Consider the following 23,509-nt stretch of genomic DNA (forward strand, 5'->3'; position numbering starts at 1 on the left):
GTAAGGGACTGTATAGGGTGGTAGGGTGGACAGTCTCAAGTAAACAAGGTAAGTACCAAGAAGTCAATGAAAGTAAAAGTAAGAAAAGAAAACACCAAACAACAGAACGCAAAAAAAAAAAAAAAAAAAAAGTAAACGAAAGTACTAACGAAGAAGAGAAGTAGCAGAAAAGGTTAATAAAAGTGAGGAACAGGACAAGGAAGCAAGAAAGACTACACCATTAGATATCCGACCCTGTATCAAAGGCACGTCTCCAGAACATTTGGACACTCTCGCTTTCGAACACTCATGAAAAAAAGGCAAGAGTATAATTATATCTGTGAATGTGCTATTAATATTTGATTGATACCTGATTTACATGTTGCTTCGTGGGAGCAATCCAGCACTTGCACTAATTATTCTTTCATATCTTTTTACTACTATTATCTTTATAACAATGAGGATGTAAACACGACCTGCCGCTACCATATAAGCGCTGTGTTATCAAATCACAGGTGTAGTAAAGTATCCAAATATTTAGTCGCGGTGCGCTACGAGGACCTATACGTATATGACGCGATAGATAGCAAGTTCTTTATTTCCTCCGTCATTGGGTTTGGTGTACCGGTTCACTTTTGTATTAGGGTACACCATACCATCACTGACTCACCAGCATTACATTGTTCAGCAGTGTCAAAAAAGAATAAAAGAAAATATAAAAGAAAAGACTAGACTGTTGTAAAAAGTAAGTGTATCTCCGCTAAGGGAAAGAGGGGTAAGGAAAAATAAAGAAGGAAATAAAGGTAAATTTACAAGGGACACCATCGGATGCCACAAAGTAAGAGAAGCGTGTTATGGGCAAGAACAAGGACCGAATCGCTGAAAGTCTAGAGCTTGAAAGTAGAAGGGGAACTAACATGTGTAAAGGTAAGCTAGAGAAGGACTGCAGGATGAAAGACTAAGGGCTTGCTTGAGCCAGACTCTTTCTTTATATTATCTGTTTGTAGGCATGGCCGTGAAAGTTCCTGACAAGGCCAAGGGAGGGGGATTCACCAATAGCTAATGAAAGGCCTTTGCACAAAGAAACTTTCCTTCCTGTGGATTCACAAAACATCCCGATTGGTAAATAATAAATGAGTTAATAGAATAAAAATTAGATAAAGCGTTAAAATGCCCAGCAACAACATAGCTCCGGCGCGCCAGCGAACTTTAGTTTACCGGAGGAGCACTGGCTCCTCATGTATAGATTTCCGAGATTGCGGGGGCAAGAACCTCTTGGATTTCACGATAGAAGAGTACAGTCACCTGAAAAAAGGTTGGATAACCTAGAAACCTAGACATACAGCTCAATTGCAACGAACATAAAGACTCTAGCGATCAATGAGAAAGTTTGCGTTGTTAAAGAGGTTGATGCAGCTATTTATTGAGATGCTCAGAGTGGATTCTGTGAGAGGGCATAGGAAAAGTGAGGGAATGAAGATCATTGCTCTTTCACGCAGCTGCAATACCTTTTTTCATACATGTCTGAAGAAATAATAATACGCTTCTGTATGATATTAAGAGATTAATACCTGACAACAATGCTTCAAAAAAAAAAAAAAAAAACTTGTTTTAGGTCACTGTACGTACATGTACATCTTAACGGAGAGGCGATGGAACTTTTCCAGTTTTCTCTTTCCCAGCAAATTCCTCGTTAAAGATTAGGTGGATCTTGCTTTCCCCAAACCAGGATGAGCCATTTCGTTTCACGTAAATGGAAAATGATAATATATAATAAAAATATAGAAATATCGAGTACAGATTCCCCCAAGTTGATTAAGAGTTACGGGGATGACAAGCGTGGTTTTATCATTCTTGCTATGTCTTTACCAGTCCTATACATTCATTTTGGGAGGGTATGGCCAATTCTGACCTTTGCCATGAGGAAGGGGAGAAGGCTGATACCCTTCTCACACATAAGTTTATTTAACCAATTTATTGTATTCAGATGCGAAATAACTCTTCCACTTCATGCTGCTCTATAGCAGAGAGACGCTTGATACATTTTATTACTCCCACTAAAGGTCGCTGATCCTGTTCCTCGCATCTTCAGCCCCTTGCGACAAACAGGAGCGATTGGACGTGCGGGAACGCGATGGCTTTTGTCTTTCCAAAAAAAAAAAAAAAAAAAAAAAATCGAATAGAGATTAGGCTCCTGAATCATACTATACAGGTAATCATATAGGACAGGAAGAGCTACTTGGCGCTAATCTGGAATATTGAAAGAAACAAAGGTATCAAAGGCAACTTCAATTGAATGGATACTGTCCTGTTACTAATCAACTGGGGGTAGCATTAATTTTTTTAAAAAAGGCGGAAAGGGATGCTTTTTGAGATTTTCTCACCGATGGAGGGCGGGCTTTTATTGAACGCCTGGCTTTTTAGATACCACTTAGTTGCCTTGACGTTTTATCTAGTACTTGGTATCCTTTAGGATATACAGCTTGGTTGTCGAGAATGTTATAGGATAGCACATCTCATTCCACAGGTTGGTAGCACGGCCTAGTAAGCGATTATAGAAGCCAGCAGTGGTATTGGCCTGATTGCTCTTCAAGCCCAAGGACATGAATGAACGTACGCTACTCATTTGGCTGGCAGTGATTATTACCGCTAAGTGTAATCCCTGACTGGCGTCTGCATTCAAATGGTCACAGACACTCCTCTGTCATGTTTGCAGAAATGGGGCAGAGAGCTGCTACATTTAGGTTTGGGCTTTTATACTTATCCTTGGTGTTTACTTTGTTGGTCAAGGAGTCAAGGGTATTTTGTTAAAAACTGGTTTGATGGAAACAAGCGAATTGACTGTCTTTGAGGCTCCTTTTTTTTTTGTAATGTCTTAATTGACTACCCTTGGTAGCTTTGGTTAGGGCAGCTGCTGTTATTTTAGTTTAGTTATACCCGTTGTTGGTTGAGTTGATTGCAACTGTGTCGTTTATTTTGGATGGTGTTTTTTGTGTTTTGGTGTTTTTTATTGGGCCCTTTGTTGAATTTGCTTACTAAATCTGCTTGCATAGTATGCTTCTTGGATCTTTTTTTGCGTCTACTACAGGATCTGTTTGTTGTCTTTTTTTTTTTATTTCTTTTCATTTATCCGTCCTTTGTTTCTGTCTTCGAGATGGCTCTTTGGTCCTTCGATCCTTCGTGGCGATTCCTCAATCCCTTGAGGCGGTTCTTCGGAGCAGTTATTGGTTCAGCTCTTCGTGGCGGCTGTTTGAGGTGGTTGTTCAAGGCAGTTTTTAATTTTTATTTTTTTTGGATGAGTTTTTTTAGGTTGACGGGAGTTTGGTTTTTTTTTTTTTTTTTTTTTTTTTTTTTTCGTTGATCCTCTTATTTTTTCGGATATTAGTTTTTTGAGGCTATTGTTTGTTCCTTTGTGTTTGGAATGAGATTTTTTCCTGGCACCTTTCTGCTGCGCCTGTTGTTGCTGTTATAGCTAACATCACTGTTAAAAATGAAATGCAGGTTAGTAACGCTGTTTCATATTATTCGCCGGACCTAATTAAACAATCTTTCCGTATAGCATTGCACAGAAACTACTTATTGCATTGGCATTTGTAGGCAGCCGGAACTCATAATAGGTCGTTGCTACCCAGCGCTGCCTATGTTCCCGTCTGCTTTGGAGCATCTTTAGGCATGTCCTCCACTCAGGAACATCCACGCTGTGACCTTCCACCCCCGAATCCCTTGACAAGCCTTCGCTTCGGCTCAGTGGCTTCTTCCTTCTGGGACTATGGCCTGTGCTGGTTTCCATCCTAAGCTAGAATCAAGCCAAAACCGAACTGTTTCATAAAAGCTCTTATGTTTGGCTTGCATCTGCTCAGGAGAATCCAACCCAGATACCTGCCGGCAGTCCTGATACTTTGTTTCGACTCTAGCCTTCCGTGCGGTAGCCGATCCGAGGCTCTGGTTCAGACAGAGGTAGAACATAAGGCCTTAAAACATGGTGTAGAGATGCCATGCGCTAAGCTGTGTTAGGCATCCCTGTCCTAGCTTAGCTCCTAGGAGCACCTAAGGATGATAAGTTAGTGTTAATAGGCATCCGCTAGAACCATACCCCCGAGCTGCCTAAAGATCTCATCTAAGTAGAGAACAAAAAACAAAAAAAATCAAGTTAGTATGCTCTTTAAAAAAAAAAAAAAAAAATCTATTTTACCTGAGGCGTTATAAAGTTGTAGTTCCTCTTTTCCACCCAAAGAGAGGCTTTGGCAACACCTTACGCCTATCCTACCCCTGTCCTGGCCCTGGCCCTGGTCCTGCTGAGGGGGGGATCTTTCTTGGAGGTCAACCCTCAGGGCATATGGTTCTAGCGAATGCCTATTAACACTAACTTACCATCCTTAGGCGAGCCTGAGGTATGTCCTCTGTCCTAGATAAACCATAACTCCGGACGCGCCCCGAGCAAAGCCAACGCAGCCAGCAAAGCGAAATCTAGAAATAGTACTATTAAAATCACCTCCGTTTCCGCCGACGACGATGTCGATGCCTCCGGTGCATATGCATATATACAGACTAGTTTCAAATGTATGGATATCAGAAGATCAAATGCTTTTGCCGCCGCCTTGGTCTTGGTGTGTGAGTACTCAGTGGCGCCATTTTTTACTGGGGCACCCTGATGATTTCTAGGGCACAGTCTGTGAAGCGGTCTCCTTGTCTAACGAAACCATGGCAGTCTCAACGTCGTTGATGGACGCAGCGTCAAATGACAGCATGATAATGAGAAGCAAAGATAGCTTCAAAAGGATTTCAAGGTGTATTTCATGGCAAAATGAGGAAAGTAAAACACCGTTGATTCTAAGCGACCAGGGTGGGCATTACTAAGAATAAAGCTATGACGACTAACAACAGCCGCACGAAGGAAGAATGGGGCCTTTGACAAGGTAGAAGATGAAGTGTGCTTTTGTGAAAGGGAGGGTGCGGTTCACATTTATACTTGGGAGAGAGTGAGATGATCCTTAACCTAGGCTCCTTTACCACGTTTGGAAGCTCGTGTGGCTTATGGCAGGCGTGGTATAATTATTGCATGCGTAGATGTAAAGGAATGTTTAAAAAATAGGACGTCAAAAAAACAATGCGTAAAGGACACGAAGAATAAGAGCCCGGATACAGAACAGAGGAATAAAGGCTGAGCGAAATTAAAGTTATGACGCAACATTCTACACGTGTTGGCTACATGCAGCCTTAATCTCATAAACATACAGGTTTGTTTGTGTTACACCCTTGCATAGTTGTTGCCCATACTTGAACACATATACATTAAGAACAGGCTGATTGGTCCAGAAACAAACATGAACACAACGCTCCCGTATTTACAGGAAATATAGATTAATATCGACGTACTATATCGAACGGGATTAGTAAAACAACAGGCTGTTGTCCGATTCATTTGTTATGCTTTAGGATAATTTCTTATGAACATGTTACTTTTAAAGATACAGCCAAATAAAGATATATCTCTACATGCTATTAAAATTTGCATCGTGGCGATGAACTACATCCTTATATCGCAGCCTCGACATCAAGGACGCAATTGAATCTATTCAGGAGCCTGACAGCATAGTTTATCTATTATATTATTTGCTTTTGCATTTAAAAGTAAGCTGCGAAGCCTAGTATTAATTTGTCAAGGCTAGGCGGGCATTATTCCGAGGGATGCGTAAGGTAAATCAGACTATGAGGATAAGCTGCTTTTTTCTTCTTTTAGCTCCGTTGGATCTGAAGTAATAATTGAGAATTTAAAAGCAGTGAAAAAAAAGCCTGTCAATTTGGCGATCACATTTAAGAAGAATGTTGTCTGAGTGAATATCACCATGTGCAACACCTAATCTGTAAATCACTAGAGTTGGCGCCGTACTGTTAAATCGGGTTATGGGAGGAATCAAAGCATCGTCTGCGCCCTCTAGGGCTCATTTAGCAAACCAAGTTCGCGTGAAAGTCGATAGAGAGCCATATTTCGGTCCATGTAGCCTTATATGACCATGGAGTTGCTTGAGCGAACTAGCTGGATCTTGAGGTGGCATGCCTCATGCGCGATATGCAGCTGGATAGCTGCTGCCTTAGTTCAAGTGGAGGGAAGCCGGTTGTTTCATTTCTATTCGGAGCAGGATCGAGTTGAAGTCATTTTGCCAAATCTGAGTCTCTAAATTCCCTGCCGCCAGCTTTAAAGCTTTGTGCGGACGAAAGCAAGGATTGAACAGACCCAGTGTCCTCACGAAGATATCCTAAAGCGAACTCTCCACAAAATAATGCCTTTGTTTCGGTTCGGAATAGTCCGGTGTGGTATCAAGCGGCATCTGGAGCACGGTTTAAGACAGACCTGTAGATGATACTGAAGCCGCAGCAAGCAAAAAAAAAAAAAAAAAAAAAAAGTATGAAGTGACAATTAATTGTTAGATTAGTATGGAGACCAACTCGGTAACATATTTCTAACAAAAAGAACGTAGAGAATAATAAAGGTAGGCATTTGGTGTTTTGTCTACCTTTGGGCTGTGGGTGGAAGGTGTGGAAACTGGTGAAAGTTGATAAATGTGCAGAGAAGTGGAGGCGAGTGAAAGATGAACGTAATGGATCAACATGATACAGTTCGGTATATAGTTTTTTGCTGATTTTTTTTACTGATTTTTATTACTTCCTTGGCATGCACTAGTGCTTGCATCCCAGTTCTTGTCATATCAAGTACTACTATACGCCGTAAATGTGGCTTCGTATGGACGCCAATATGTCAATAGCCGGTTGTTTTATACACCCGTAGTGCAGAGAACTGCCTGTTATTAATGAAAGCTAAATAGGCAAATTTGCCCGCTTTACGGTCCAATGTTTCTTTTGCTTTAAGTCACGAAGGGGAAGCTGATTTTCTACGTCTACGGACCATTCCATCTCGGTTTGATTTCCTAGTGTTGGCAATAGCACCTCAAACCATCATTTTAGATCGCTCAATTCTAAGAAGAGACTTGGATACAATTTTCTCATCCTCTTTAGAGCGAAGCTTTAGCCTAATTCAAAGCAAGATCCACAAGGCTAAACAATACTTTCTCATTCCATACATGTCCATTCATTTCCTCTTCAGTGAAAGCAAGTCAAGCTGTGACATGCCTCTCTTCATATCTTTGCTTCTTAATTACAACATAACTGAAGAAGAACTTGTTTCTATGTAGCACAAAACGGATATTCTTTTGACTGAAAAGCTTGCGGATGCCATCAGTAATCTATAGAGTTGCACCGCTATTCTTGTTAACACTGACGACAAGAGCCTTGAAGTTCAGACGGTCGCATATCCATTCCAAATTTTTCTCGCTGTCCTATCTTTTAATCAGGTCTCGAGCTTTTCGAATGTGGGATACTATGATCTTGGCGATTGTAATCTCATAGAATCCAACGATCCTGTCTTTCTGTTCGAAAGGCATACTGCAATTGAAAAAAGGAAAAAATAAATAAATAGATACTGATAATAATGAATGAAAGTGGTGGCATTATCTTGAGGATCGGGAGACAGTGTTTATTCATTTTTCGTCGATTTGAAGACAAAACATTTCTTCATGCCTGACTTTAGAAGACAAACAAACAAACATGTCGTAAAAATGGATGAAAAAGCTATCTGTATTAAATATATACATGCTAAACATGTGCAAATAACATTTGCCAATATATCTTTACTTTAGTGGTCAACGACAGCGTTGTCAGCTACTCTGATATCGAGAGCTAACGGCTTAAAACTGCTCTTAAGCTTCGTAAACCAACAGGATACAACAAATAAAGCATCGGGGCTAGTGGACTGCAAATTGGCGATAAAAGAATATGACAGCTCAATACCATGGAGGAAATGGACCACGACTCGATGAGCCCCTGCCAACAGGGTATAGGAGGGACAATTAACGAGCTGAATTGAGTTCAACCATCACATTCTTTTAAAAAAAAAAAGTGTGTCCCATGTAACATGGTCCGCATTAGTGTTTGTCCAATCCTTCGCGGAATGCAATACAACAAGCGTTGCATCAAGGCACTGTTGAAGATCCTGCTAGGGGTAAGTTGTGTAAGGAAGCATCGCGAGGGTAATGAAGACAGTGCACACACTTCAGTAAGGCGATTAGTGCGATTCCACAACCAACAATGAATATAGAAAGTAGAATCTTTACCTTGTCATGGTGAAGAAGCCAGCAAGTGTCTTTGGGTGCCCGCTCCCGTATATATGACGTCACTGGATTTCGATCCCTGTAGCGGCTGTGTTGTTGAGGCTCTCTTTTGTGCCACCTCCTGAGAACGGGAAAGAGAAAGAGAATCTGGTGAGTTTACTGTAACGAAGAAAAGCAATAGATCAAAATTGACTCTCCTTCCATGTCTATTCCCAGAGGAGAAGAGGGAGAGGGAAAGAGAAAGAGAGTGTGTCTGCAGAGTCCTCTGCCATGAGCAAAACCACGGATCAGGGGGTGAGTAAAAGGATGGATGGTCGGCTCGAGGCCGTGCAAGTATTCGTGATGGGGGAACAAAGTGATCCCATCTTCATATGACAAAGACTAAAGAGGGCTATGAATCCCAGTCGATTTCAAATGACAGATCAGATATTTCCAAAAATAAAAATAAAAGTAATTATGCCATATCTGTAATACAAAATAAAAAGCAGCTCAAGCCATCCTGTTCACATTCACTGCAAACGAATCTTCAGTCAAGTTGCCCAAACTCTTTATCCCATCTCATTCATCATCGGAAGACGTGGTCAAAATTTCCCATGTGTATACCCAGGTTGCAATGTCGTATTGTATCGATAGTATAGTGACAAAGAAGAATGCACAGACAATTTTGGTCCTTGTAACATTCATTGAAAAAAAAGGTTCTTCTATGTTTGTCTTGTTTATAACAAGGAGATCCGTTTTATTTTCTTTCACAAGCACATGTTACGGACAAAATAGCTCCTTTAGCCCATTCATCAGATCCGCGTGTGTATGCATGCGTATCTTTGATATTGAGAGCGAAAAAAAAAATACGACATTACATGATCATGAACTTATTCGCTTTTATCTCTTTTTTTACTTTGGGTTTGTAATGACTTCTACACCTCTTTTATTCTTCTTGGATTTTTGCTTTTCTTTCTTCTTGTCTTCACCTACTTACTGTATCGCCTCTTTTGTTTAAGAACTATCTATCTTTTCATCTTCATACTAATGCCCCTCAAAAATTCTCGCACAATCTACATCAGTAATTTGTCAAATACATCCTTCGTTTGTTAAAATCGCTAGATCGGCTCCCTACAACTTTATTGTTAGCATCCATTTGTTTTTAGGGTCAGATTAGACTCCACACTTGACATAAAGAGCTTCGGATGAAATCATGCAGCATCCTCCACAGAGAAACCCCCCTCTACAGCAACTGCACACGCAAGCCCATCATAACTTGGGACAACAGCAGCAGCAGCAGCAACAGCAACGCGATCAGCTAAGTGGGGCTGAGCATACCCATTCCAGAAATACGACTGGATCGGTACCACTAGAGGACTTTTCTGCCCCTCGTAATAATCATCCTCCTTCTTTCCAACAGCTCACACAGAGCAACGCGATCTCGGGCTTTGGTGGTGGATTAAGCCTCACGATACCCTCGTCACCAAATAATAGTGGCGGTAGCCCTATGCTTTCAGGCCTTGCGTCTGGCGCTGGCGCAGATACCATAGGGAACCATGGCTTTGGGAATAACAGCCATAACAATACCAGTAGCAGCCGCAATGATAATAATGACAATACTATCACTGGCTTCGAGTCCTTAGAATCATTAGCTTCGCTATCTGTACTATCTCCCACACTATCGACACCTGGGGGTAGCGGAAGAAGGAACTCTAGTTCGAGCACATCCACTGGATATTTTTCATCTTCGTTTCACCCGCCACAGAGCTTGCCAATGATATACCAAAATCAGCCAATAGGACCCCTATCCAATAACAGTAATGATGGGAGTGGTGGCGGTGGTGGAGAACATGTTGTTGATAACAATGATAGCAACATGAATGGATCGTATTACAATCAAACAACACCGTCATCATCGTTCCAGAATACATATTACCAAAACTCTACTCAAGATCTGCTTACGTCTCAACAAGGACAGAGGAAGCGGCAACAGGGAGCTTATTACCAACATCAGCAACAGCATCAGTATCAGCAGTATCAGCAACAGCAACCATCGTCGTCTGCTCGTTCGTTACCCTTGCCAGCATACTCTACTTCTTCATTATCTTCATCACTTCCCGTATATTCAACTAGCCTACAACAGTATAGCCAACAGCAGCGGTATCGCCAGCCAACAGTTCTATCGCAGCAACAGCAGCAGGATCAATTTTATCGTTCTTTAGCACAGTCATCAACTCAACAACAACGCTATCATCAGGAAAGCATACCTTTACCCCATCCGACATCTCAAAGCGTCCTGTCCACATCTTCCTTTCCGCACGAGGGACCACCTCGAGCCAGAAGCAAGAGTTTGACTGTAGTCACAAGCACAGCTATGAAGACAAATACGAATGCGGACACCGCAGCTGTTCCTCCTTCAAATTCAGGCTCACAATCAGCATCGTTAGAAACAGCCTCCAGTCATGAAGGCGGTACCAAAAAAGTTTATATTCCAGCACGACCACGGATGATCCCTCCACGTCCGCCACAAACGTCTGCTCCCAGAAAATATCATGGCCGTCAAATACGTAAGTTGTCAGCTCCATCGATTAATCATTATCAAGTGTCCGGGATGCAGGAGCTTGTGCCGCCAGCAAGACGAATGGCCCATATCCAATCAGAGCAAAAGCGACGCGAAAAGATTAATGCAGGATTTGAAGAACTCAAAAGCGTGATACCAGAGTAAGAGATTTTTTTGTGATGGAATATCAAACAGTCTCCTTTGCGTGTCTGTCTTTATGAACATTCTGCATCAAAAATCAATAACCAAACTAAAATTTTAATTCTGGGTTGATCTTCAAACCTTGTGCTGGCAATAAAACTTTCAGGTGTGCACAAAACACAGACTCAAAAGCCACTATCCTTAGGAAAGGTATGTTTATGCTGTCATATGCCTCTTTCTTCCCTACCCCCGAAAAAAAAAAAAAAAAAAAAAAGACGCGTTTTATTTTATTTTTATCCTGCCGCGCATTGACTTTTTTTTTTTTTTTTTTTTTTTTTTAACAGCTGTGGACCGGATATTAGAACTTGAAGATGAATTACGGAAGTATACAGGCGAGTTTCATTATGTGCCCGAGGATTCTAAAGAACGTGAGGAGTAGACGTGTAATAGCCATTGAAATGTATAATTTGTAAATATTTAATAAACCCTACATTTATTTCACATCGTTTGGTTGCACTTGTCGCTGGTTGGCTGATTTTTTTTGACGTACATGTACATGGATAGAGGATTTCTACGACTCTTTGCCGAAATTGGGATCAGTTCGTTGGTCATTGGTCAGTTCTTCATTCACAAAGCGTTGAGAGTCCGGAAAAAATTATATTTGGGCTAACAGTTGCAGGGAGAAAAGAGAAAAAAGAGATTGAGATAAACCTCCTTCGTTACTCAAACTTCATTCTTTCCACACACAGCATCAGTTTTGTGCGTCCATGCTTAAAAAAAAAAAGGGATAAATGCATGTAAAGTTGTCGCTCAACCGCAAAATGTTCGTGGCATTAGCTGATTCCATGCTGCATCTTTGTGTCACAAGGCGCTACTGACTTTGGCTTTGGCTGCACTGCATGGGCCAAGCAAAAATAGATGGTCATTTTGTACAAGTCTGGCTGCTGTACGCGCGTAGTGAAAACACTTTCACTTCATTTCAGCACACAGAGCCCTGTCTCAGTCTTCGCATTCTGTCTCCTCACACTTTGCTCAGCCCGCATAGACCAAGCTGTGCTTTCATATCCAATGCTCTTCTTGACTTGGCTGTATTTTGGCAGCTCAAAGTTTGCTTTGATACTGTGTAAATGAAGAGGTTGGAATTTTCTTTTATGTCTTCCTTTTTCTCCCCAACCCCCTTCTTTTTCTCTTCCCAAATTTGGGGAAACCTCTTTGTTTGGGAACAGCTTGCAACAAGGATTGAAAAGAAGCAACTTAGCCTGTGGATAATTTACAATGTGATGTTGTTCAACAACAACTACCTCTTTTCTTACTGCCTTGCTTCATGTAAACACTTCTTTCGTCAACTTTCTTTCCGACACAAAAAAAAAAAAAAAAAAAAAAAAAAAGCACCTCTTCCTGCATCCTGCACACTTCTGCACTCTGCACTCTGCACTCTGCAAGCAACACTGGCAATTTTATTGTTTTTCTTTTTTTCTGCATCTCTTCTTCTCTCTGCCTTTTCTTTTCCCACTCTCACTAACCTCCTGCTCTAGATCTCCTTTTACAGAACTTCTTGTTTCACATCATTCAGAGTTTTCCATATATATATATATATATATATATATATATATTCTATACTTTTTAAACTTCCCTTCTTTTCATCCTAACCTTGATACTCAGACAGAAGCTTCAATTCTTTATTTTGTTTCTTTAACCAACAGCAGCAACCAACAGCAGCAACCAACAGCAGCAACCAACAGCAGCAACAAACAGCAATACTAACAACAGTAAGAACAAGAACAACTAATCGCATGTTTGTAGTCGACAATTTCATTTCCTTCCATGATCTCACACCATCCGGCAACTTCCTATGGGCATCGTCTTCAATTGAGGCATGTCTAGGCTATGACCCTGAAGAGGTTGTAGGCTGGAATGCATACGATGTGATTCACCCAGAGGACTTTTCCCATGTCAAAGTCGTACATGGGGAGAGTATGATGAATGAAATGGTTGGAACTCAAGTTTTGTTGCGAATAAGGCATAAGAATGGAGAATATGTCCAGTGTATGGTTTTATTCAGTATATGCTACGACTACATCGTCTCATGCTTCACTCTAGTTGATCAGTCAGCAGGAAGCAGTAAGTGAGAAAATTAAAAAAAAAAAAAAAGTCAAATATTTACCCACATTCATATAAACATCGTGCAAGCATGGTAAACCTTATCCAATTGGACCCCTTCCAAAAAAAAAAAAAAAAAAAAAAAAAATAAGAGAAAAGTATTAAATAGTCTGAACGCGTCGAAAGCTCATCTTTGTGCATTTCTGTCGATTGGATACTCCGAGTGGGTCTCACTCCAATGCAAAATGATGGAGAGCTTTTCTTCTTTTCTTTATAAACGGTGCTTGGCCATATTAATATTGGTTTTGCTGATGAATGGTATCTCTAACCTTGATTTTTTTGTTTTTGTTTTTGTTTTTTCTATAGTTCGAAAAGTTGGCACCTATTCTGCTGCAATGACCAGTCTCGTAGGGTCTAAAGAAGAGGTACATCATGGACGACCTTGATTGTTCATTACGATATTCAATAAGTTTGGTCGTGAAGTGTTTTTTGCTAACGGATTGGGATATACGTCAGAGGTCATCGAAAGGTTACATTTCACATTCCACGTTGACTCTGAACAACTGTATTGGAAGTAGGCCTCACGATGTGTCAAAAAAAAAAAAAAAAAAAAAAAAAGTTAACACCATAGGATGGCATCTTGAGATGTGATTGGTCCCTCTTCGGACCCATGAACACTAATCCAATCAGCCAATAAATGCCCCTGGTTCCCCGCTATCATATTCAGTCCCTATCCTTATTTGGAAAAGACCTTTTTCCAGCTTTAATTTCTTGCTTGTATTAAACCATGTCTTTTTCCCCCTGTGACATTCATAATGTAGGAATTTGCACGTATTCGACGCCATCATCAAGCTTTCCGTGCAAACACATGGAACCCTGATAGTCTTGAGTTAGAACCTCGTGTCTGCATGTTACTCAATCGTTTCTCTCGAAGTCTTTGTATCATGTACGCATCTCCATCATGTGAGATGATCTTAAAGATCGATTCTGACTTGGTAGTTGGCAAACCTTTCCTTTTGTATGTACGGTCAGACGATTTGGGTAGATTTGTAGAACAGGTTGATATTGCAAAATCTTCTAGTGCTGTCACTCATATGAAGCTCTGGTTCCAATCACCTGATTCTCGACAAGAAATTCCATGCGAGATCATGTTGTTTGGTGCTGCAGACGGCATGATTGCAATCCTTAGACGGTGCAAACCATTTGTACGGAAATATTTGATCACCGAAGCCCCTCCCTCGGAATACTTTGCAAGCGCGTCATCAGCCAATTCATCATTCACTTACCATACAGACATCAGTAGCGGTTATAACCGCTGTAGCAACAACAACGATAGTTACACCTTCAACGTCGATTCCAATTTCAACGTCAGCAGTAGTTGCAGTAATAGCCAAAGTAACAGCGATTGCAACATCAACAATAGAGGAGATCCTCGTTTAAAATACATGTATAGCATCGATGACAGGAGTGCCCGATATAGGACCAGTAACTCTTCAGTCGAGTCGGCTGCTTCCTCCTATTCCTCATCTACATCTGGGTCATCATTCAATCACTTAGGCCACAGAGCATATGGAGCTCCCTTACGCAATCTGCCTATTGGATCAATTAACAGCATTCGAAACTTGGATAATGGGCAGAATGAACTAAGGCCTCTAACGTCAATAAAGGGCGATGAGGTACAGATTGTGGATTCTGATACAGCATTACCAGAAGGCTACCGGTTACGGAGGCATCATGTCGTCGAGCCTGATGTGGAGGAGACAGGACTGGAGGAATATATCGATTCCCTCGCTCTACACGAGGAGCTTCAAGGAAAGCACTGCAAAGATACTTTCAAAGTACCTCGAGATATTTATACAGGGAGCATTGATGTATTTGATACGGTGGATGATGATGGTTGTAATAGCAAGTATCCGTATTTTGAGGAGGAGTATGAGGAACTGCAGATGCCATCATCACGTGTGGTCAGGTAGTAATCATTGTTAATATCCTATTCCTCCCACCAACATGTACATTGCTTAGAAATATATCGCTATGATGTTAGCAGAGTAAGCTTGAAGAATAAAAAGTACAAACGCATGTTTAAAAAACAAAAGCGCTCAGCCTCTTTTGCAACCTTTTTTTATTTTTCCTTTGAAACTTTATATTAAGCTTGCTGTGTAAAAACAAAAAATGTCCCTCATTGAATAATCTTTTATTTACAGTTATAATACGTCCTAATATTTAATATAAACGAGAAAGCGTTTTTTTTAAGCAACCCAGCTTGACTCCATGTTGCGCATAACGACCTCCTCGCCATTGTTGTCTTCCCTACTCTTGAGGACACCGATCTGATAGACGACTTCGCCCTCAGCTCTGCAGAGTGCAGTGACCTCCTCGACATCTTCAGAGTTGACGACCAAAACCATACCAATACCACAGTTGAAGGTGCGTGCCATCTCGCGGTGTGGTACATTACCAGTGGCCATGATCCACTTGAAGACATCTGGGAAGGGCCAAGTCGAAGCATCGACCTCGACGCCAAGCTCCTTGGGCAAGACACGAGGGATATTATCAATAAAGCCACCGCCGGTGATATGGGCCATAGCCTTGACAAGATCCTTGCGAACCACAGGCAGGAGTTGTTTGACATAGATACGAGTAGGGGTCAAGAGTGACTGACCCAGAGTCTTGGTTTTGTCCCAAGGGCAGGGGGAATGCAATTCCTGGTTGGATTTCTGAACAATCTTGCGAATCAAAGAGTAACCATTTGAGTGTGCACCCGAAGAGGTGAGACCCAAGAGGATATCGCCGGGTTTAATCAGATCCATACGGGGAATGATCTTGTTGCGCTCGACGGCACCGACTGCAAAGCCCGCAAGGTCATAATCACCAGGGGTATACAATCCAGGCATCTCTGAGGTCTCTCCACCGATCAAGGCGCATCCAGCCATGAGACAGCCATCGGCCACACCCTTGATCACGTCCTTAGCGACCTCAACTTCGAGCTTACCACATGCATAATAATCGAGGAAGAACAGTGACTCTGCTCCCTGGACAATTAGATCGTTTACGTTCATGGCAACCACATCAATTCCAATTGTGTCGTGGATACCTGTCATTTGTGCCAACTTGAGCTTCGTTCCCACGCCATCCGTAGCTGAGACCAAGATGGGGTCCTGGAACCCTGCAGCCTTAAGATCAAACAATCCTCCAAACCCTCCAATCTCGCCATCGGCTCCTACACGACGTGTGGCCTTGACAAGGGGCTTGATCTTTTGGACTAATAGGTTTCCAGCATCGATCGATACTCCTGCCTGAGCATAAGTCATTTGGTTATCTGTAGCACTTTGATTAGCCAAGAACTTGAAAGCGCGGTGAGCAATATCGCGACGGAAGAACATGCCCTCGAATGTGATTGAGTTTACTCCTGCATAGGCCTTGTCGACAGCACCACGGAGATCCTTGGCGATGCCTGTGGAGGCCAAGACGCGTCCGCCGGATGTGTACAATGTGTTGTCCTCTTTGAGAGTCGTACCCGCATGGAAGACAATGACGTCCTCATCAGTCTTTTGAAGAGTGATCGCCTTGCCAGTTGGATAAGAGCCAGGGTATCCGCCCGAAGCAACCACGACCGTGGCAGCGAAACCAGGCTTGATACCGACACGGACAGAGTCGAGACGACCTTCTGTGCAGGCCAACATGACCTCGGCCAAGTCGGTATCATCGCTCAATAGAGGCAAGACGACCTCGGTCTCTGGATCTCCAAAACGGACATTGTATTCCAGTACTTTAGGTCCAGCATTCGTGAGCATGATGCCTGTGAAGAGGATACCGACGAAGGGGAATCCATCACGACGCATGCCATCGATCGTTGGCTGCAGAATCGTACGTTTGATATCTGCCAATAGTTCAGGTGTAGCTACAGGGGTAGGGCAGTAGCAGCCCATGCCTCCAGTGTTGGGGCCCTGATCATCATCGAAGATACGTTTGTGGTCCTGTGCTGGAGGTAAGGGGATGACAGTGTAACCATCTGAGAAGGCAAGGATGCTAAGTTCCTGACCGTCCAAAAATTCCTCAACTACAAGCTCATTTCCTATAAAAAAATAAAAATAAAAAAAATAAATAAAAAAAATAAATAAAATAAAATAAAAATAAAAGAGTAATAATACAACATGAGTATCTCCTCATTCCGTTTGAGATGAATATCAAACAAGCAATTTTTTTTTTTTTTTTTTTTTTTTTTTGTTTTTTTGCAAGTCCGACGCTGAGTCAATGATTGGGATGTACATATTAAGAAATCCCCGCGTTTATCTGACGAATGGAACGTGTGCCTGTGCGGAATCCTAACTTTCTCTCAATTGTTGTTTTTCTTTTTTTTTTTCCAACTAAATTCACTTTAAAGATTCTGTTTTCTACCCGGATCCTAATCATAAATGATAAACGACACTAAGAATGGTTTTAAAAACTTACCAGCAGCGCCAAAGACCTTGTCTACCAGAATCTGATCAACACCCTGATAAGCCTCCTCTTTGTTAATAGGGATGAGGACACCTTTGCCAGCGGCCAAACCTGAGGCCTTCAGAACCACACTGAAATCAGCCTTACGAATATATTCCTTTGCAGCGGCGGCATCTGTAAAGTTCTCATAAGCAGCTGTAGGAATTCTGTGCTTCTTCATAAAATCTTTTGAGAACGTCTTGGAGCCTTCCATACGTGCTGCCTTGATCGATGGTCCGAATACAGGGATACCAACTATATCATTTTTTTTTTAAAAAAAAAAATAAATAAATAAAAAAATTGAGATGAGATATAATGATAAAAATGAGAACAATAACTTTTTCTTTGATTACAACATACTCCTCTGGAAAACTGCGGTGACACCCTCGACCAAAGGCTGCTCAGGTCCAGGGACGACAAGATTAACCTAGAGTAATAAGGGACAGTCCTTACAGATTAGCATCCTCAAAAAAAAAAGGAATAAATCAAAGCGCCATTCAATCAGGATTTACGAAAGCAATAGTCACTTACATTGTTCTCAACAGCGAATTTTGTAAGGGCAGGGAAGTCAAGGACACCAATGTTGACGTTCACAACCTTGTTTAATCCCGCACCAGTTCCACCATTCCCTATTGTTATTTCATGCACGAACATAAAAAATAAAAAATAAAAAGTCAGAAGGGTGGGAAATTTTTTTTTATCTGACATGAGAACAGAACAGTAATATATGAGATTAAAAGAAACATACCAGGAGCTACAAAGATACGCTCCACATTTTCTGACTGAGCAAGCTTCCAAGCAATGGTATGTTCACGGCCACCGTTGCCGAGTAGCAACACTACAAGCTTGTCCATGTTTATCAAAAAAATTTAAATCGTTACAAGGATAACTGTGTGATGAAGGGAAACAATCCTTTGTTTTTTATCTTTCTTTTCTTTCTTTCTTTCTTTTTTTTTTCCCTTGGAGTAAGAAGAAAAGAAAAATACAAGGCAAATGTGATAAGGAAGAGGATAGGGTGGAGAAGAAAGTGAGCGTTTGCGAGGATAAGAAAAATAAAAACTCAATTAGGTCGCAAGCATATCTCTGATAAAAAGAGAAAAAAAAAATCAGTGGCTTGGTGTTTATTCATTAGGATATCCATTGACTGATAACCTTAGATCCGCTGATCATTTTCTTTCCTTTTCTTTTTTTTGTTACTATTACATTTTACGGACGTAATGAATATGACTGAAGGCCTACAGATCTATAGAACAGCACGTATTCTTATTCATCTCTTTAAAAACAAAAAGTTGAAAAACAATTGAAGGATAAAAGATGGTTGGGGAAGAATATCTGACTTCAAAGATACTATTCGTTGTACGTTACGCTTTTATTTTCAAAACCAGTCATTACACTACACTTTTATATTTTGTCTTCACAAGGTAAAGCACTATATTTCCTAGCGAGGCAAGAGCTCACCGTGGTGAAGCCACGGTCTCCGGTTCACAATGTCTATGTCTAGAAAATCGTACTAAAGTCCATTGAATGGACACGTGAGAAAAGACACAACTTTATGACTTTTTGTGACTGTTAACATGTTACATTACAACAGTGGTAAGTCAACTTTCCTCCTCCATTGGGCAGTTTAGTTTTAATAATGAAATCAGAGAATGATGAAAAACAAAACAAAGCCCTGACAAAGGTTATTTGTTACACGAACCAGATCCAGACTAGAAACCATTGTCGTAGCTAAGTCCATTATTATTTAGCTTTGTCGTAGGGTATGGGTATTAAAGCTCCAGATTGCCGTAAAATACATTCGTAGAGCTTATTCAAAGATAGGTTACGAAGCCTCTCTTAATCGGGTGGAAACTTCCCTCATTTAATTGACACTGTCATTTTCACCCAATTCATTCCGCTACTTCACCCTTGCTGCTGCGTCTTTGGACGTTTTTAAGGAGGCTCAAGTCTCTGATGATCCTGCATTCGACACCCAAGGGATTGAGGAATGACTATCCACAACTATTCACCGTGTTCCAACTCGAGTTACCAAAGAGGATATGGAAGTAGATGGTTACTATCATATCCCAGCATACTATTCCAATCAGCCCTCGGAATAAAACGCTAGCCACTCTAATATATGAAGGGCGGGTTTATAAAATTTTGTCACCAAGCCCAGTTATAGGGGCCTGAGACAGGTTCCCTTGCAACTTCTTTTTTGTAATGATGAGAGTCGTGCCACTAATCTTCTCTTCCCTGGAGTCTGTTCGAACATTTGAAATATGTGATTCCTACATATAAAAATAGATAAATGTATAAACCGTCAAGATCCATCATTTCCATTGTTTATCCAATTGAGGGCGTTAACAGTGTAGACTCTTACCTTTTCCTTCACTTCCAAGTCATTTTCTGAGCACTCAGCTGTTCCTTGCTGCAAAACAGTGATCGATCAAATTCTGAGTGGACTTTGTTCTTGGCAATGGCAGCAACTTCATCCCGACCCATCATAGAAATTAGCCAAAGCCAGGGCAAAAAGCCGAATTCCTCTTGGGATTGGTTTTAATTTCGATAGACCCTTGATGGTAGAGATAAACGATTCTTCATTCCCTGCGGCCTCTAGAAATACCTTTGCTATTGCTGCCTAATAGATGTAAATTGAATGTGCCCACCAAAACTATGGATGTTTTACTTACAAATTTGTAAAAGAAGAATTGATCTCCCAATCATTGTTGCCTCAAGTGCTTAACTGTGCCAATGAGGGAAGTCCTCACAGCTCTCGCTACCGCCATCCTGAGCTTAAACTTCTCAGGGCGCTTTTAAGATGGCATTTGCGCGAGCCACACCCCACCAATATTTCCGGCGCCAATCACGTCACGATCAAATACGCATCTATGGTAGTATTTTAACCTTAGTAGGGCTTGGAGCGGTTGGTACAGTAACAAACGTACACTGAAGAAATACCTATGAATGCCATCTAGTAGTTCGCCATACTATTGCTGTTAGAGGCAAAGGCTTGAGCATACAATCAATCGGCTTTTGAAGCCTCGAATGGCAACCATTTTTAGATCTGTATAGAGATTCGGAACATACCTCTAGCGATAAAGGGTACACACATCACATCCATAGGGGTATTTATTCAAATTCATATCAAAGCATAGCTACAAGTTTATCTATGGGCATCATAAATAAAGCATCCATGGGAGGTGTTCTCTAGCAACTAGAACGTGTATATTAGGAATCTAGAACGTGTAGTAAACGTTCTTCGATATTTATAAGATATGTTTCTGCAAGATATTCAAGATGTTTTTTACGGTGCTCATACCGTAACACGAATTATCGTTAGTTTGTTTTAGTCACGTGGAGGGGATCGCCACCAACTATAACCAAGAAACTCTTTGGAGAACTGGCTGTTCTCAGTCAGGTAAAGAACCTCATCACTAGCAAAACATGGATCATTAAAGATTCCTTCTTTTGTACCAGAACCATTGGGGTACTGACTGTTCTCGTTCAGTCTGTATTGTTCTCTATTGTGTTTAAGAATAATTTTGTCTTTCTGTAGCTGGAAGTGGCTGGCTTCACAAACCATCAAAAGACCCTTTTATTGAGGTATTGAGAAATGAGGCATGAGTTCCAAATTGACAGCGCATTGATTTACGTATAGGAACATGTCCATTTCTTAGTTGCTCATTTTTTTAAAAAAAACGTTAATTCTTACACATGTGTGAATTCAGATCAACGATTGATTAAAGATCAACAAAGATCAGATCGTGCAGAAGAGATTTGTAATGTCAGGAATGAATCAGGATGAAGGGCAAATGCAATGAGAGAAGCAACGAGGAAGTTCATTTTGCTTCTCATTCCTTCATTCCTAAAATTCATTAACATTTGAATTGCCAAGCTTTTCCTGGATCCTCAGCACTACTCTACTCGCGGGCGGCCTGATCCTTTGCCAGCCAGCTATCAGGATGGGAATGAAGTCTTTCCTCGAGAGACGTTCGAACGGTCCTGCGACAGATACTTGCTCTACCTGACGGTCAGTGAGTACCATCGCCAGTACCTCGAGCAAGAACTAAACAAACTCCCTGAGGATCAAAAGACATGGGAGAAATGTGAGACGACTTTCCTTAAAATTGTCTTCACAGAACAAGAACGTATGTCACAGTTCAAAAAACTTCTTGAAACTGGTCGCGGTGCACGCGAGACATACCATTAGTTCGCCATGCGTGTGGACCGAGACGTGCATGCATATGGTGTCAGCGATGACAACGAGATGGCCATATCCCTCCTGACGGCCACAGTAAAGGCTTTCATGCATGACATCATGATCATGAGGTTACAAGTCCTCAAGCAAGAACCTGTGCTCGCCTTTAAGTCGATTTCCGTGTTCACGAGGATTCTGGGAGGGCTCACTGGTTCCCATATCCCACAAAAAACCGTCGGCAATGACAATCCGTCACCTTATCGCCGTGCACGAGCGCCTGACTATGAAAGGTTTAATCCTAAGGGCAAAGCCCACAATGAAGAGGCCAAAACAAAGCTCCTCTATGACTGCTAACCATGTGGCAAAAGTTTCTCTCATAGCACGGAAGGACACAGACAATGTTCGAAGTGCAATACACGAGGACATCTGGCGTCCGAATGCACCAGACACATCAATAGATCTGGTAAAAATAGTCTTAATTTAAATAATAGTCCTTCATTGAACAAGCAAACAGCCACTAATATTAATACACAGGCCCCAACAAGCCCGCCTCGGCCAATCGTTAACCGAGTAGATCTTAGTTAGAAGAATATAATAATAAAAACGCAGGAACTTCAGTGTATCCCAAAAATATACTAGCTCTACCTCATCGTGCTCAAACATATCGAGACCCATTTCTCTTGAAACCACCATTGATGATTTTTGACACTTAGCCTAGAATCTCTAGAAACAATCGATCCTAGAACATTACTTTGGCATGATCAATGCGTCACTGCTACACTTGCATTCAAATTTACACCCGTATCTTATCATATAAAAGATTCATCTTTGTCCTTCTCGAATGCTACTCCTAACGATGACATCCATACCTTGGCCAAACTCCATCTTTATCAAGGGAGGACTGACAGAAAGATCATAGTTTTTGTTCACTTCGAAGGGGAAAGTACGAAGCTTTGGTTGATACAGGCGCAAGTGTTACATGTGTCCGAAAAGACATTGTTCTTAAATACAACAAAGTTATCTCTCCTGTTTCAGGTGTTGTCACTCTAGCTGATAAAAGCTTAACAATCCCCCGTATAGGATTGGCCGAAAATGTAGAACTCGCGTATGGCAGTAGGAACGTGTCTGCGACATTAGAGGTGATCAATCGATCATACCCCCCTTATCATCGGGGCAATGGTGTTGCTGAAAACCATGTCAAAATTCTATGTCAAATGATTAGAAAACAAAGGCGTGGATAGTCATGCTCCGTTTGTCCAACTAAGTACCAATACTCGAATAGTGAGTCTCCACAACTCCTCCCCTTTTTCTCTATTTTTTGCGCGCAAAACCAATGGCTTCAGCAACTATACCGATATGGATAGCAAACCAATGGGTCAAGAAGAGTTACTTGAAAGACTCAAATATATGACGGAAATGGTCTTCCCCGCGATTCGACGTAAGTTTAAGCGAGCTCAGCAAAAAAATGATAGAATGCTTTAATGCCACTATGCTTCTGAAAGAATTCCCTGATAGAGTTAAGATCATGACTCTCGATCCGATCCGTGGTAATAAACTTACTCCGCGCTATGAGGGGCCCTACACTGTCGTGAACAAGAGTTCTCATGGCTCCTATATTCTTACAGGCACAATTCTGGCCAGACATTGTGCTCCATCTCTATTGAAACTTGTACTTGATGGCTTTGAAGATACTGGCACATATGAAATGGATAAGGTTGTTGATTGATCATCGGCAGTGCCTCGTCTCCTCACGAGTATGAATACCTTACTTTGGTGGAGAACTTTTTTCAATTGTTACTAATATAGAAAGGCAATTCGCCTTTGCACGTGGCTTCGACCTCAACGTATCTTAAACATGATCTTAAGGGGAGAGAGAAGAAAGTGACTCGCATTATCGTATGTGTTAAGAATATCTATTTACATCGT

At 41.4% G+C, this 23,509-nt stretch overlaps 6 protein-coding genes across 6 annotated transcripts; 5 read left to right on the plus strand and 1 right to left on the minus strand.

Annotated features, from left to right (window-relative positions):
* Nucleotides 1-2,685: 2,685 nt before the first annotated feature.
* Nucleotides 2,686-3,774, plus strand: BCR41DRAFT_373802 (hypothetical protein; the record flags this gene model as incomplete). The annotated part of the gene is made up of 3 exons (XM_022026816.1): nucleotides 2,686-2,778; nucleotides 3,406-3,480; nucleotides 3,577-3,774. The coding sequence occupies 3 exons, from the start codon at nucleotides 2,686-2,688 to the stop codon at nucleotides 3,772-3,774; spliced, it is 366 nt and encodes a 121-aa protein (XP_021877823.1).
* A 2,213-nt stretch (nucleotides 3,775-5,987) lies between these two features.
* BCR41DRAFT_373804 (hypothetical protein) lies at nucleotides 5,988-7,717 on the plus strand (the record flags this gene model as incomplete). Its single annotated transcript, XM_022026817.1, has 5 exons — nucleotides 5,988-6,131; nucleotides 6,452-6,575; nucleotides 6,662-6,735; nucleotides 7,227-7,371; nucleotides 7,674-7,717. The coding sequence occupies 5 exons, from the start codon at nucleotides 5,988-5,990 to the stop codon at nucleotides 7,715-7,717; spliced, it is 531 nt and encodes a 176-aa protein (XP_021877824.1).
* A 1,943-nt stretch (nucleotides 7,718-9,660) lies between these two features.
* BCR41DRAFT_360511 (hypothetical protein) lies at nucleotides 9,661-11,310 on the plus strand. The gene is made up of 3 exons (XM_022025380.1): nucleotides 9,661-10,844; nucleotides 10,991-11,034; nucleotides 11,169-11,310. Exons 1-3 carry the CDS (start codon nucleotides 9,898-9,900, stop codon nucleotides 11,261-11,263), a joined length of 1,086 nt encoding a protein of 361 aa, XP_021877825.1. The 5' UTR covers nucleotides 9,661-9,897; the 3' UTR covers nucleotides 11,264-11,310.
* A 1,152-nt stretch (nucleotides 11,311-12,462) lies between these two features.
* BCR41DRAFT_360512 (hypothetical protein) lies at nucleotides 12,463-15,000 on the plus strand. The gene is made up of 3 exons (XM_022025381.1): nucleotides 12,463-12,945; nucleotides 13,291-13,349; nucleotides 13,746-15,000. Exons 1-3 carry the CDS (start codon nucleotides 12,618-12,620, stop codon nucleotides 14,895-14,897), a joined length of 1,539 nt encoding a protein of 512 aa, XP_021877826.1. The 5' UTR covers nucleotides 12,463-12,617; the 3' UTR covers nucleotides 14,898-15,000.
* Nucleotides 15,001-15,100: 100 nt separating this feature from the next.
* Nucleotides 15,101-18,441, minus strand: BCR41DRAFT_360517 (bifunctional purine ADE1). The gene is made up of 5 exons (XM_022025382.1): nucleotides 18,152-18,441; nucleotides 17,935-18,032; nucleotides 17,764-17,830; nucleotides 17,377-17,658; nucleotides 15,101-16,999 (listed from the first exon to the last, which is right to left on the minus strand). The coding sequence occupies exons 1-5, from the start codon at nucleotides 18,255-18,257 to the stop codon at nucleotides 15,174-15,176; spliced, it is 2,379 nt and encodes a 792-aa protein (XP_021877827.1). The 5' UTR covers nucleotides 18,258-18,441; the 3' UTR covers nucleotides 15,101-15,173.
* Nucleotides 18,442-20,203: 1,762 nt separating this feature from the next.
* BCR41DRAFT_424947 (hypothetical protein) lies at nucleotides 20,204-21,937 on the plus strand (the record flags this gene model as incomplete). The annotated part of the gene is made up of 4 exons (XM_022030505.1): nucleotides 20,204-20,312; nucleotides 20,736-20,803; nucleotides 21,281-21,533; nucleotides 21,618-21,937. 4 exons carry the CDS (start codon nucleotides 20,204-20,206, stop codon nucleotides 21,935-21,937), a joined length of 750 nt encoding a protein of 249 aa, XP_021877828.1.
* Between the last annotated feature and the right edge of the window lie 1,572 nt (nucleotides 21,938-23,509).

The sequence above is a fragment of the Lobosporangium transversale genome, assembly GCF_002105155.1.
Source record: "Lobosporangium transversale strain NRRL 3116 chromosome Unknown BCR41scaffold_43, whole genome shotgun sequence".
Taxonomy (NCBI): domain Eukaryota; kingdom Fungi; phylum Mortierellomycota; class Mortierellomycetes; order Mortierellales; family Mortierellaceae; genus Lobosporangium; species Lobosporangium transversale.

What these genes read in the sequence shown, in the direction of transcription:
- BCR41DRAFT_360511 (XM_022025380.1), top strand. Translation starts at nt 9,898, where the DNA reads ATGATATACCAAAATCAGCCAATAGGACCCCTATCCAATAACAGTAAT. An exon ending in CTCAAAAGCGTGATACCAGA is followed by an intron (nt 10,845 to 10,990) that starts GTAAGAGATTTT and finishes TAAAACTTTCAG; the next exon opens with GTGTGCACAAAACACAGACT. An exon ending in AGCCACTATCCTTAGGAAAG is followed by an intron (nt 11,035 to 11,168) that starts GTATGTTTATGC and finishes TTTTTTTAACAG; the next exon opens with CTGTGGACCGGATATTAGAA.
- BCR41DRAFT_360512 (XM_022025381.1), top strand. Translation starts at nt 12,618, where the DNA reads ATGTTTGTAGTCGACAATTTCATTTCCTTCCATGATCTCACACCATCC. An exon ending in TGATCAGTCAGCAGGAAGCA is followed by an intron (nt 12,946 to 13,290) that starts GTAAGTGAGAAA and finishes TTTTTTCTATAG; the next exon opens with TTCGAAAAGTTGGCACCTAT. An exon ending in TCGTAGGGTCTAAAGAAGAG is followed by an intron (nt 13,350 to 13,745) that starts GTACATCATGGA and finishes TTCATAATGTAG; the next exon opens with GAATTTGCACGTATTCGACG.
- BCR41DRAFT_360517 (XM_022025382.1), bottom strand. Translation starts at nt 18,257, where the DNA reads ATGGACAAGCTTGTAGTGTTGCTACTCGGCAACGGTGGCCGTGAACAT. An exon ending in AATTCGCTGTTGAGAACAAT is followed by an intron (nt 17,831 to 17,934) that starts GTAAGTGACTAT and finishes TTATTACTCTAG; the next exon opens with GTTAATCTTGTCGTCCCTGG. An exon ending in CACCGCAGTTTTCCAGAGGA is followed by an intron (nt 17,659 to 17,763) that starts GTATGTTGTAAT and finishes AAAATGATATAG; the next exon opens with TTGGTATCCCTGTATTCGGA.